The sequence below is a fragment of the Artemia sp. Qi Xiang Cuo genome, chromosome 21, assembly GCF_049724085.1.
Source record: "Artemia sp. Qi Xiang Cuo chromosome 21, ASM4972408v1, whole genome shotgun sequence".
In the NCBI taxonomy this organism is placed as follows: domain Eukaryota; kingdom Metazoa; phylum Arthropoda; class Branchiopoda; order Anostraca; family Artemiidae; genus Artemia; species Artemia sp. Qi Xiang Cuo.
In genome coordinates this window covers 27,590,540-27,603,958 of record NC_142814.1, presented here as the reverse complement: position 1 = coordinate 27,603,958, position 13,419 = coordinate 27,590,540, and the positions used below count along the sequence as shown (strand labels likewise).

Sequence of the window (13,419 nt, the reverse complement as noted above, 5' to 3'; positions counted from 1 at the left end):
TGGGGTGGTGGTTCTCCTTTACCAGAATTAATTTTGAGCGTAAACTGGAAGAAAATACTCATTCCCATGCACTGACGGATGGGGGATAGAAAGCATGCACCCAAAATCAAGATTGGTTGGAAAAGTCACAAGTCCTTGCGATATTTAAGATAGCACCTGATATTTATTTATTTTTTTTTTTTGTCATTTTAGATCCCCCCCTTCCTTGCACTCTTACAGCTTTTGAGAATGATCGTAACTTAACCAAAGTTGCTGACTTGCTGATCTGATGCAAGCTCAATCATACCATTTGTAGTTAATATTAAATAAAAATCTCCACTTATGTTCAGTCCGCAAATATCAGTGCTTTCAGTGTTTTATTTATCGAAGGCTACGGATAAGAAAGGGGGGTTGCGATCATCTTTCAAAAATTTAGAAATAGTCGTAGAAGCCATTAATGTAAAGCATATGGAATACGATGATTAGTAGATGTAAATCTACTAGTTTTATGGGCGCACTCCCATTCGGAGGTGCGTTTCATTCCAAATCACACCGTTCTGCAATCTGTAATTTACTTATTTATTGTCCTTATATGTACTTTATTAAAGACGTTCGTTTAATTTCATAATAATCAAAAAAAAATCATACATGTTTTTGGGCGAAAGTAAGAAGGGAGATTAAAACGGGAACCTAGACGAAGTACTCTAAATATTAGTAAACTGCCGTTCCAATATATTGAAATTTTTACGCATTGAACATATTAAAAACGAACAGAAAAGGTAAAGAAAATCGTTAAAACCTAAAATTATCGCAGTTTTTCTTAAATATAAGATGGTTTCAAGCTTTAACTGCTTTAAAACCCTGTTAGAATGGCTTCAATTATTGGAAGAAAATAAAAGTTTTGAAGCACAAGACAAAGTGTACATTTGAGTGTACATACAGAATAAATGCGACGGGAAGTCAAAAATTTCTGTTGCTAATAATAAAAAACATGGAACAAAGTAGAACTTTCCGACCGGGTCTGACCATTTTGTTGGGTTTTTTTTTCTCAATTCAGCAAAGATTATTCGTACGGATTTCTTTGAAGGACCATACGCTGTCAGAGAAATGTACTGTGGAAGATATTCTAAAGAGGATAAAAAATGCTTTATCAGCGAAAAGACTTGGAAAGATGAACTAGAAAATCTGCCATAAAGGACTTTGGTATCCCTGGTGCCTGTCCAAAAAGTTTATATTGAAGATAATAAAAACGCATAATGAAAGCGGATTAAGAATCGCCAAATAGGTAAATGCTCACACATAGTAATAGTAAAATAAACAACTGTATTATTTTCAAATAAACAAGAATGAACTAAATTACTGTTGCCATCATTAGGCCAATCATTTTCCAAAAGTTTAGAAATTCCTATTATGAACATAATTATGTAAATGCTGAGTTTAGGCTTAATAATGGGAATGAGAAGGAGGGGGTATTTCAAAAGAGCATATTCAACGTTCAGCAATTCTTTTCAAGTTTCACATAAAGTTAGAAAAACGATCAAAATGGGGTTTTTATAGGCCAAATGAAAATACTGAAAAAACACAACAAAGCTAATATTTCGAGAGGACAAACGCCTCTTTTCTTCAGCACGAAACGGAATAATGTATCCAAGGAAAATGGCGAAGAAAAAAACGACAAAAAACAAACGCGGAAAGTCAATGTGAAAAGAACCAAAAAACCAAAGAAAAACCAAAAACTCAAAAGATGAATAAAATTCAATAAAAGCCAAAAATTATAAGAATTAAAACCAAATACCTAACAACCATAAAAGCGAGTTATTCGCCAATATCCGCGATTTTCACAAAATCCAAAAAACTATGAACTGACATCGACGGATACTAGCGAGCAACTCCTGCTCGCTAGTATCCGTCGATGGCAGTTCATTATTTATTTTTTTGTGCAAATCGCGGATATTGGCGAATAGCTCGCTTTTATGGTTGTTAGGTATTTGGTTTTAATTGTCATAATTTTTGGCTTTTAATGAATTTTATTCATCTTTTAAGTTTTTAGTTTTTTCTTTTGTTTTTTGGTTCTTTTCACATTGACTTTCCGCGTTTGTTTTTTGTTGTTGTTTTTTTCGGCACTTTCCTTGGATACATTATTTCGTTTCGCGCTGAAGAAGAAAGGCGTTTGTCCTTTCAAAATATTCACTTTTTTGTGTTTTTCAGTATTTACATTTGGCCTTTAAAAACCCCATTTTTGCTCGGTTGTTTTCCTTTGTGTTATGTCAGACCAATGCGGTTTAAGAAATTATCTTTTTCAAGCTTCATTTTAAACAATCGTTTGAAATACATTGGTTTTTGTATTTTCTTTTTCTTGGCAATGATTTTAAAGTTTGTATACTTAAAGTTTTGTCTTATTTCAATAGTCCTTAAATGTGTCTATTGTTGCACTATGAGTAGTGAAAGAAGCAGCTGAACTTGAATGTTGTAAAGCAGGTTCCGAATTAATATCTTTGATTTTCAGACGAACATAGCAGGAAGCTACATACACTTCCAATATATGACTGGAATTGTGTTAGAAGAAACATAAAAAGCTCAGCTTCTTTTCTTGTGTCGTCAACACCTCCTCAACCCTGTCCTATCAAATGCGGTGAATTCAAGACGTGCAAAGAATGTCTTGATGCTAATGGAGCTGAAGGTGGCTCAAGCGAGTGTTACTGGAGTGCTGCTTTGTCACTATGTATTTCCCCCACGTATGTGGCGCTTCAGTGCCTTGGTGGTGTCTGTGGAACAATTTTATCTGGAAATGCCAGCCTTTGCCCAAAGGTAAGATTTACCCTCTTTTCCCCTATCTTTCAGTTTGTATAAAAATTGGGTCCTCTTGGTTCTATTACTTATTTCCCTCTCAGTTTCATGGTAGTGTATAGACTTTTCATGCCTAAAATTGGGGAAAAATTTCAATGTATGTTGTCAAGAAGAATAGAATTATGTGAAAAATCAAAATTAAGTCTAAAATTATGAAAGTAATTTCACTAGACTTGTGTGAATCCTAACTCAAAGTCCAATCAAGCGGACGAGAGAATTTTTAACTTTTAAGTTGGCTTAAGGTGTGCTGATATTGTTTGGTCAATAACTACAAGCTTGACTGTACCAGTTACTTATATATTCAAAATAAGATGAAATACAAAAAAAAAAGAAATTAAGAAAGTAAGCAAGAAAGTAAGAAAGAAGAAAGCTGCCTACGGCAGATTAGTATCCGACAAACTTCGTTTTAACCACCGGCTACTAGCTAAACTGTATAACACTTGCACGCTTACAAACTTCTTGTCCCTTGTGTCTTTTTGGTGTACTTTCTCGGCAACGATTAAAAATAACTCCAACGAATTTACTACAAATATGCAAAGTATCTCCTTGGCCTCCCACCTTCGGAAGTAATTCCTCGGCCACTAGGAGATACTGCATCATGGATTCAAATGCTGCCATCGCAGGATGCATTGCCGTATATAATACACACCTTAGGTGCTCCAGTTTAAAGCCGCAATTGTTCGTTTTTTGCGTTATTATTGTGGCTGTATTTATGTTATGAGTTTGTTCATTATATATGTGTCTATTTCTATTGTTGAATGTCTTATTGTTTTATTAGTTATTTTCGTTTTTTTTTTTATTTAATCTGTTTATCACTTATATTTACAAGGGGATTGTGAATAAATTCAATCAATTCATTTCAACCAGCAAAAGTTTAGGCTTCTTTGAATTTTTTTAGTTCAACAAATGCTATATTTTTTTCAGTACTAGTTATTTTTGATTGTTTTAAGAGCCGTACTAAAAGACTAAAGACCCGTTTCTCCGTTGTTTTATGTGTTCTTTGACTAGAAAGTGCCTTAAAAGGTCTAATTACTGCGTGTTTGTTTTTTAATACGGATGCTGAATTTTTTAAATAAATAAATCTGTTTTAATGATCCAAGCTGTTAATCTCAAGCATTCATTTTCAAATGAATTGAAAATGTGTTTTTTTCTATGCAATTCAGGTAATATAAGATGGATGTTGAAGTAGCGCGAGAAGTTTGACATTATCGTTAGTTCGAAAGTGCTCTGCGGCTCTGAGAATTAATGTTACCAATTTTCAAAAATTAAATGCCCCTGTTTTATTTAAGTCTATTATTTCTAAATCCATGCCAAAAGACATTAAATCAAAGAGTACGAGCTAATCTTTCAATGTTTCGCATGCCACGGAATATTCTTTTTTTGCGTGATCTGTAATTTGTTTGCAAAATATAATGTCCGAGGTCTTTAACCACTATAAACACACCAATAACCATGCCTTACCCCCCAAAACTCTTAAATTAATGTGGTTTCCTTGTTCTACCTATTTTAGAAGAAGTAAATAATAAAATTCTTGATTGCGATTACTATTTTAGAGTTGCAGTCAGTTTACCAAATGTGCAGATTGTTTACGACAGCCCGAATGCGGCTGGTGTGACTTGGAATCAATATCCCTTTCAGGCCTTGGTGTATGCACTGCTGGCTCTTTAGACAGCCCTAAAGAGGGATCTTGCTCTTTCGTTGACTATTCACGGATTGCAGATAGTTTTCTTGGACTAGTTGGTTTAGGTGAGTTCCGTTTTTAATGACATCCCCCTTACAAACATAAATGTTGAAGTCTACTTTTTTATCTGAATTAATAACAATATACATACTAGTTACATATGATGTCAATTGCATCGCGGTAATGTGATAACGTTTCAAAATACATAGTAATCATGTTTTGGCGTTGCGGCATCCATTGCAACCTAGTAAAAAAAAATTCTAGCCCATAGTAACCGAAATTCAAAAGCGCATTTTGAAAAAAAAGTTTTGACCAAAATCCAGGTGATAAAGCAAACGACAAAATATTGTTATATAGTTTTGCACTTCTTTCCTATATTGTGGGGGATGCACGTATTATATTTATTAGTTGTTAATTTGAGGAAAATTTAAAGTAAAAACAGACATAAATTTAACAAAGGTTGCGCAATAAGGTCAGTAGCAGTTATGACCCTTTAGGGATACTTTATTTTCGTCAGGTTCTCAAATTCATGTTGTTCTTTCTTATTATTAACATTCTTATGATTTCGCTTAAGGAAACGCGACAAGTGGTTGGCGAAAGAGCAGCAATAAAATGGCAACATTAATGGCACCTCCAGATGGATATGCTAGATGGCATTATAGTAGCTGTCCACCGGAAGACGAATGTAAAAATAATCATCATGACTGCAATCCTGTCTCAGAACGATGTGTTGATCAACCCGATGGCTTTGATTGCATTTGTACAGATGGTTACCAGCCTGAAGGGTATTTCATTTCATATTTCATTTAGAAAGTTTCTTTTACTCGTTTCTTATTATTTTTCTTATTCGAATTGTTATGGTGACGCTTTCGAGTAATCTCATCCTCGGAATGAAATTACATGCTCTGCAGCCAGAGCTTTGGTTGCTTTTCTTTTTTTTTCATATTCTCAGAAGACACTAGGCTACTAGGTTACATGAAGAATGAGCTGTAACCTAGTTAAAAGCAAACCACTGCGCAAAGTTACTGGAATTAAAAAATTTTTTTAACGAACTATCTAGTGGCAACTACCTCCCATGTGACTCATTTTTGAATTTGCACTTTTTTCGGCAGATTCAACCGAGCAGTAGTTTGTATGTACCACAAAAAAATTAAAGAGAATTTCGAAAAGAAAGGCTTGAAATCCTTCAAAAATAAGGCCAAACTGAAATAAAAAGTGCAACATAGAAATCGTTATCGTAAATAAACCTTAACTAGAGGTTTACAGTCCCCCTGCTTTAGAGAATAAGAAATATATTTTTGAGTCGTTAGGACTGAGGTAATACAGACATGATCCCCCTTTTTGTCTCTTTTTTTAGCCTAGGAGAGATAATATTAAACCAGTAGTCGTAGAATATTGTAAATATCTAGATTTATTTTTATAAGTGACAAAATAGATTGCGCCATAGCAGAGTGCCGTGCTTTGCCATTGTATGCTGCAAAACATCAATGTTTGCCCCAAATAAGGCAAAAATACCGAAGGATATAAATTCTGATATTCCCAATCGATTTGTTATTGTATAAAATCCTATACAGTTCCCCGTCTGTAAAACTGTGGGAAATCGCATTTTAGCACGAGCATTGGAAAAAGGACGAGCTCCCTCTTGCAGAATTAGCTGATAATCAGCCAAGATCTACTGGAGGCGATAACAAATTTAAGAGTCAGGAACAAGATAAATGGAAGAGTTTCTCAATGCAGTTTCCTTGGTAAAGAAAAAAACTGACACTCTTTGAAGAATTTAAGGACAAATCCTCCCAGTATCCTAAAAATAGGCCCTATCCCAAAGATATAAGGAGAAACTGAAGAAACTGGATATTCTATGTATAAATAAAAATATCAACTGATAAAATTTTTTTTATAGAACTACTTCAAGCAAAAGCTATATTTAGAATGTATCATTATACCAATTACACTTAGTTGTGAATATCAATCGCCTAAGCACGAACGTTGGGATTGCCACTGTTAGTTAAAATTAGATTTATAATCTTAAATATAAACAAAAAAATCTGGGAATTAAGATTAAATTAACTTAAAAATAGATTAACTTGAAAATTAACTTACAATTAAAGATAAAATCTGGAAATTAAAATTTTGGCTTATTCGGGATGAAGAAAACAAAGATGCAAGCTATGTACAACTGCTGCCGCTTCACTCTGAGAGACACTTATCCCTTGAATGACTCTCTCATGAATGACAAAGATCATGTTCAATATAAAAATAACTTCAAAAGGACAACAATAAGTGTAAATATAAGATTGGTATTGTATTTTGAGTGCATTGGAACGCCGGAATATCGGGATTTGCATGCACTCTCAACATTTTAAAAGTTATATTCATGGAGGGGTGGGGGCATCCTTGTGGAGAATCCTTCAGTCAATCCTTAGCATCTGTATATTTTTAGAAAATTTCTTCTTTGCTTTCTTCATTGCACAATTCTTGGCTATAACTTTGACTCATGTACCCGAAGAGCGCGGAGAGTGAATTCTAGTTTCGTAGGAGCCGTATGTTACCTGATGTTTAAGCCTCATGCTTGAGTATGATTTTGCAGTGAAAACAATAACGTTTCAGCCTAGGATGTTGCTATACTGTGGTGTACTTGACCTAGTAGTAAGGACTTTTCTCACGTATGGTGTTAGCCTCTCAACCAAGGACGCTTATTATCGGGTCAAACCCAACGAAAACAATTTTACAGTTTAATGTATACTTTTGTAAAATGTTCCTAATTTTTCCATTTTGAAAATGTCTTGGTGGAATTTATCCCCATGTTTGTCACTCATCTTTCCTAAATTAGCAGGAAAGGAATCCAAATGTAAGTAGAAAAAAAATACTAGAAGATCAATTTGGCATTCTGAATCCTTATGTGTTTTTTTTTTAGCAAATATACTACGATATTTTGGTAGTTTTCATTTTTTGATTACCTAAAATACATTTGTAAATGTTCAAAACGAGATTCATAGCTCTAAATTATTAGAGCTATGATTTGTAAGGATCCAATAAAATTGATTTGTAAGGATTTCTTCTCTAAAAACCATAAAAACAGAACATCTCTATAAGCCATTGTTCCTTACTATTAACGATGCAAGACAATAGAAAAGAAATTACAGTGCATCTTAACAACTTATAACTAAAGAAAATGAACTTTTTTTTCTATTTAGGATTACCACTAAAACTATTTTATATTCTTAATAATTCCTTTTTCACTCAAATTAAGTTGATACTATTGGAATTTTAGAAACTGTATTAGATAGCTTTAACTGTTGCGTGTGGAAAAGGCTGGTTATCTCTTTATTTTGAAGAAAAGAACCCGGCGTCATGTATGTGTGACGTTTCTTTTCTTGTTTTTTGGACTGAACATATCCTTTTAACGTCAATGCTTGATTGTAAATTGTGCAATTGATTATAAATCTCGGCCGATTTGTTTCTTTCTTCTTTTTTTTACTGGCTGTGAATTACTTAGTTTTTTTGTTGTCCCACACTCGTTTTTTTTAGTACGATGCTGTATTGTTTATGAAGAAAATAACGTTTGATTATCCAAAGCTTTTTTTACTCTATTTAGAACTGTGTGTAAACCTGTCTGCACCCAAGGCTGCATAAATGGTGACTGCACTGCTCCAAATATTTGCACCTGCCATTTTGGTTTTGTTGGAAAAAACTGCAGTCTTCAATGTGATTGTAACGGTCACAGTAACTGTGAAGGTCCTGATAAGCTTGACACCTGCTTAGAATGTAGGAATAATACAATGGTGAGATTACGTCTTTTGCAATGATTCTAAGAATTTGTGTGTGTCTGTGTTGTATTTGTGTGTATTTATATGTGTCCCCAAGTTTGTCTTTATTTTTTTTCCTTTTTCCTTTGGTTTTTATCCTGAATAAATCACAATTTTTTTTAGAAATTTCCTCCCTCAGATTTGCAGTGCACTAAAGTCTAAATTAGAAATGAAAGAAGCTATTTTAGAATGACTCTTGACTATGTTTATCTTAAATTATTATTTTTCTTTTTTCAAGTAGCCTCATATGATGATTTTCATGAAAAATAACGTAAAATCAACTGTTTGAGTTTTTAAACTGAATACAAAAAATTCTACTAACCGTTAAGCGTTTGGAATTACTAACCACTGAGAATCATTTATGGAAAAAGAAAGAAAGGCTAGTTTCGAAAAATAAAATATTTTCTGCCGCACTGTATTTTTTAAATGTTTATTCAAAGTTTTAAACTGAAAAAAGAAAAATTTCTAAAAAAAAGCTTTCTATGTCGTACACAGTTGGAAACTTCTCATTTCTAGTAGGATTAACCAGGAAGGACTAATAAAAGTATGGGGTATGCGTTAGTTTTGCTTTCTTTTTTCCAACTTTAAAACGCTTTAGTAATTTTAAACCAGATTAACCAAAGAAAAAAATTATCATTGGTTAAAAAATAAAAGAATAAAATAAATTAAAGAATTTATTCTAAAGAAGGATTCTTGTTCGTGGTGTTGCAACTTGCTCGAAAATTACTGTAACTCAATAATTTCCCTCTACGTGACGAAATTTTGAGTTACTGCAGTACAGTGACGAGGAGACCCTAAGTGACTAAGCTTACTTACTTGAAAGCCCTCTAGAGGTTGGTTTACTAAATAGTATACATTGTTCTCTTAATTGGCGAACGGGAAACCAAGATTATTAAGTAGACTTTGCCCAACGGGCCAACTTTTATAAGGGGGGGGGGGAGTTAGTAGGTACTTTCTCGGGGAGGAATGAATACGAAAAAGGTTAATTTTTCTTAGAGTAGAGGTCTTTCGGAAAAATATTAGGAAGAAAGTTACTTGAAGTCTTATTTACCAGTTGCTATATTGTGTATAAGGCTATTCCTTAACCTGAATTCCTTTCAAAAGAATTTCTTTGAAATGAGACAAAATGAAGAAATGATTAAATGCTCAATTTAGTATAGAATAGAAAGAGAGGAAAAGTTTTTGTGGCTAGACATGTTGTTAACACAAGATAAGAGAGAAAACAATGCTGTAGACAATACCGTATCCAGGGGTGGGGGGGGGTTACCGGTTTTAGCCTCCCCATCCACCCCCTCTTCCTCTGAAACTCTGTCCGACTCATAACATAACGAAAATGCATAAAAACTAAATTTTTATGTTTTTTGTAACCCCCTGAAAAAAACCACACCCCGCTGACCGAAATCCTGAATACACTCTTGATTGCAGACATAGTGACAAAGCAAATATTAGAAGAGAATTAGGAAATATCTCAGCTAGTGATTTTTCGACCATTCAGTCTCCCGATTTTGCGTTTGTGGAAAAAGATTAAGGTCTGGTAGTGTTGATAATTTCTAGCTTTTGAATATGACGAGGGAGGAGACAACTTCAAGGAAGCTTTCATATAAATATAAATCCAAAGTATGGTTTAGGATAATAAATATAGCAAAAATGATGTCGAATATTGACAGACTATTTCTTGTAACAAAGAAATTACCAAAATTTAGACATGGTCCTCGAAGTCTGTTTAGTATTGTGTAGTATATTTCACATAAAAAAACAAAAAACCGCGGGGTCATGACCACAAAAAGGAAGAAGAAATGAAGATACACAATCTATTAAAAGAATCAACTAAACAATTAAAAAAACAATTAAAACAAGAAAAAATAACATCCAAAAACATTTATTACACAAAATCACCATATAACACTCTTACGGTGGGTCATGCCCACACGAATAAACCGCGCCAGATTCCTAATACTAATAAAACATCCATTTCCCAACGACAACGATTTTTCCACCCAGACCTCATTCATTCAAATTTCCTTTTTCAAATCTCTGAACCTTTCAAAATTCCACAGAAGATGCAACAACTTTAAAATTTACCTATATACTATCTTCTCGCTCAATTACAAAAAGTACTAATGGATTCTTTCTTGAATATGAATATAAATAAAAAGAGATATAAAAAAAGATACAATTACAAATATTTTATTAATATAATAAAAAACACTAAAATAAAAAGAGTATTTGCAAAATTAATATATAATAAAATGATGCCACATTCTCCTGCTACATACTTTATTTTCTTTTCTATTTTTCTTATGTAAATCTGGAAATTGAAAAATATCGTGAGCTCTGCTCCTTCCGTTTATTCAGTTTTCTGCAGAACTACTTATGTATCAGATACGCCAATTGATCTTAGCAGCAAAATAGGTATTCAAAACTTGAAAATGTCTAGTTTGTATTAATGTCATATGTTTTTACTAAATAATAGTAATAAGTACATTATAAATACCACTATTGTCATTTCTATCACTATCTTTTTCTTCTTCTTTTTTTGTTTCAGGGAAAAAAATGCAGTCAATGTAAACCGCTTTTTGTTGGTGACCCACGAAATAATGGGCATTGTGTTTCCTGTTCTGATTACTGTAGCGGCCATACAGACATCTGTTTCAGCTATCGACTTTTCCAAGCAAACTTTAGCAATGCTGTAAGTTGTGTTTTGTTCTATTGATTTATGTATAAAGCTATTTTTTCATTTGTTTTTATATATGTATGTGCTAAATTTTAAATTTTGTACCAATAGAACTAAAAACAGGTTGCTTAATTACTCGGTGTCAAAACAGGCCAATTTATCACCCGGTGCAAAAACCGGCTAAGTTCTAACTTGGCACTTTAATCTGATTAGAAAAACCTTGCTAGAAATCTTTTATAAATAACAAGAACGAGCCCGCTTCATTGGCTGTTTCCCCTGAAACAGTGTTTCCCCAAAAACACAAACGTCCGCAGACACACACACGCCCGCAGACCCATATACGCTCACAGACACACATACGCCCACACACACACGCGCCTGCAGACACACATACGCCCGCAGACACACATACGCCCGCAGACACACATACGCCCGCAGACACACATACACCCGCAGACACACATACGCCCACAGACACACATACGCCCACAGACACACATACGCCCCCAGACACGCACACATACACATATACATACACACACACGCACACACGTATTTTTTAGGTGGAAGGGGGGTGGGTGGGTGGGTGTCGTATTTTCATTGAAAAATGCCTCATCGTATTTTCCCCCAAAAAACACTATTTCGTCCCCTACCCCCCCCCCCCCCGAAAAAAAATTGTGAATTAATGCCACTGGGCACCGAGGTACCTTCCAAATGTAAGATGCTAAATGACATTTTGGTCGAATCGTATTCTGTTGAGGAAAATACTCTTTCAAATTATTCAAAAAATATATATATCTGACTGGTCTATACGGCTCTTTGCAAAGTAGGCTTATCTTTCAAACATTACAAATGATTTTGAATTTTAAATGGAGTATATTTTGATTGTAGTCTATTGGCGAATTATGCGTTGTTTTCGTGTAGATTCTCAATTTTCAACATTTTATAGGGTGTTTTTATGTTAGGTTCTGGAGGTCCCTTTTCGTTTCTCCTTCAGGGGTATTCTTTTCGTAATTGGAATCCCTAGAAATAAGTTTCATTTCATGTTGAAAATTTTCAGAGACTTTCTTTCATTCTTCCTTACCGTATCATGAAGATTAGCATCATTTTGCGATTTTTTCTTTCCTTTATTTTTAGTTAAGTGATTTCAAGTGGCAACAACAGGATCTATCATACTGGAAGAATTTGATTAAAATTGGTCCAACTAGTGCTGCTGTCTGCCTCGGTTGTCGAAACTTCACGATGGGAGATAAATGTGAAGACTGTACACCGGGGTATTTTCGGGGTCTAGATGATAAACGGAAAGTATGTAGAAGGTAAGCTCTTCCTCTTCTACCATTTGTTCTGTTTCCATTTTGTTTTTCTTCCTCTTCTTATCACTAGCTATTGCGAAGGTCTGTCAGGAGTTCAGCTGACCGAACCGTTCAAACTTTAACAACATTTCTTTTTTTATCCTTTCAAAATCTCGTTCTATTTTAAAATGGCACGATTGGAACGAGTGGTGGGTAGTAAAAAAAAAAGAATATATAATACTCGGAAAGTTATATTTTGATCTATGCTAAGCTAGAAATGAACATTAACGTTTACGTTAAGAGTCAATTTGATCGGCTCCATCCAAATTATTCCGTTATGGTAGCGCTTTTTGCAACTCTTATCATTTCCTATATGTTTCGATTGGCGTGTTTTATTGGTCAAAAGCAAAATATAGGGCGGACCAAAGCCAACCAATGTAATTCATTCTTTTTTAGCATCTAGGTTTTGACAACTACGGTATATGGAGATTTTACTGCGATGTATTGAGCCGACGGCTTTCTGACAATATTTTGAAATGATGTTGAACAAAGAAAGAAATAACGGCTGAAGAGTTTTTGGCAACTGGCATTTTTTTCAGGTTTAGCTGTAAATCTGAAAGGCTTGTTTTATAGTCAAATTACCAGTTTTTTCCCTTCAAGGATGCTTGACCAATATAGTTTACTCTGGTTAGCTAGCCATCTTTAGGGGGATCGAAACACGTTACAAAAGAAAATAATTTCTATAATTTCACACTGCTTTTCCATTTACAAAAAAAAAAAATAATGAGAGAAAATACGGACTTAAAATGAATTAAGCTTCTTCCACCGATTTATTTAAATTAAACTCGTTTGTTCTCTCTTATGCTTATTTTAAAGTCAATAATCTCTAGGTTGCTTTCCCCGTCGGTTAAGTTTGTAGCGCATTGTTGACTAGCTTTTTGTGAGGTGATAGCTTTCTTATTGCAAAACAAAACAAAACTTTTGTTGTAACATGAAAGATTTCATTTATATTTACCTGACCACCAGAATCTGAACATTACTTTGAAAAAATATACAGATGTAGAAGTAGGCCTACAGACCTCAAACAATGTGGTAAAGAGAGGTTGACCGCAGGCACTTCAGAGGTATATATATTTTTCT

The 13,419-nt window shown here is 34.0% G+C and overlaps 1 protein-coding gene across 1 annotated transcript in view; it reads left to right on the top strand.

Annotated features, from left to right (window-relative positions):
- Positions 1-13,419, top strand: part of LOC148939403 (multiple epidermal growth factor-like domains protein 8) — a 120,225-nt gene that overhangs the window by 104,899 nt on the left and 1,907 nt on the right. Inside the window, exons 15-20 of the mRNA XM_089106867.1 lie at positions 2,486-2,787; positions 4,380-4,572; positions 5,082-5,292; positions 8,103-8,289; positions 10,859-11,002; positions 12,125-12,303. Coding sequence (XP_088962993.1) covers positions 2,486-2,787; positions 4,380-4,572; positions 5,082-5,292; positions 8,103-8,289; positions 10,859-11,002; positions 12,125-12,303 — 1,216 coding nt within the window. The remainder of the gene's footprint in view (positions 1-2,485; positions 2,788-4,379; positions 4,573-5,081; positions 5,293-8,102; positions 8,290-10,858; positions 11,003-12,124; positions 12,304-13,419) is intronic.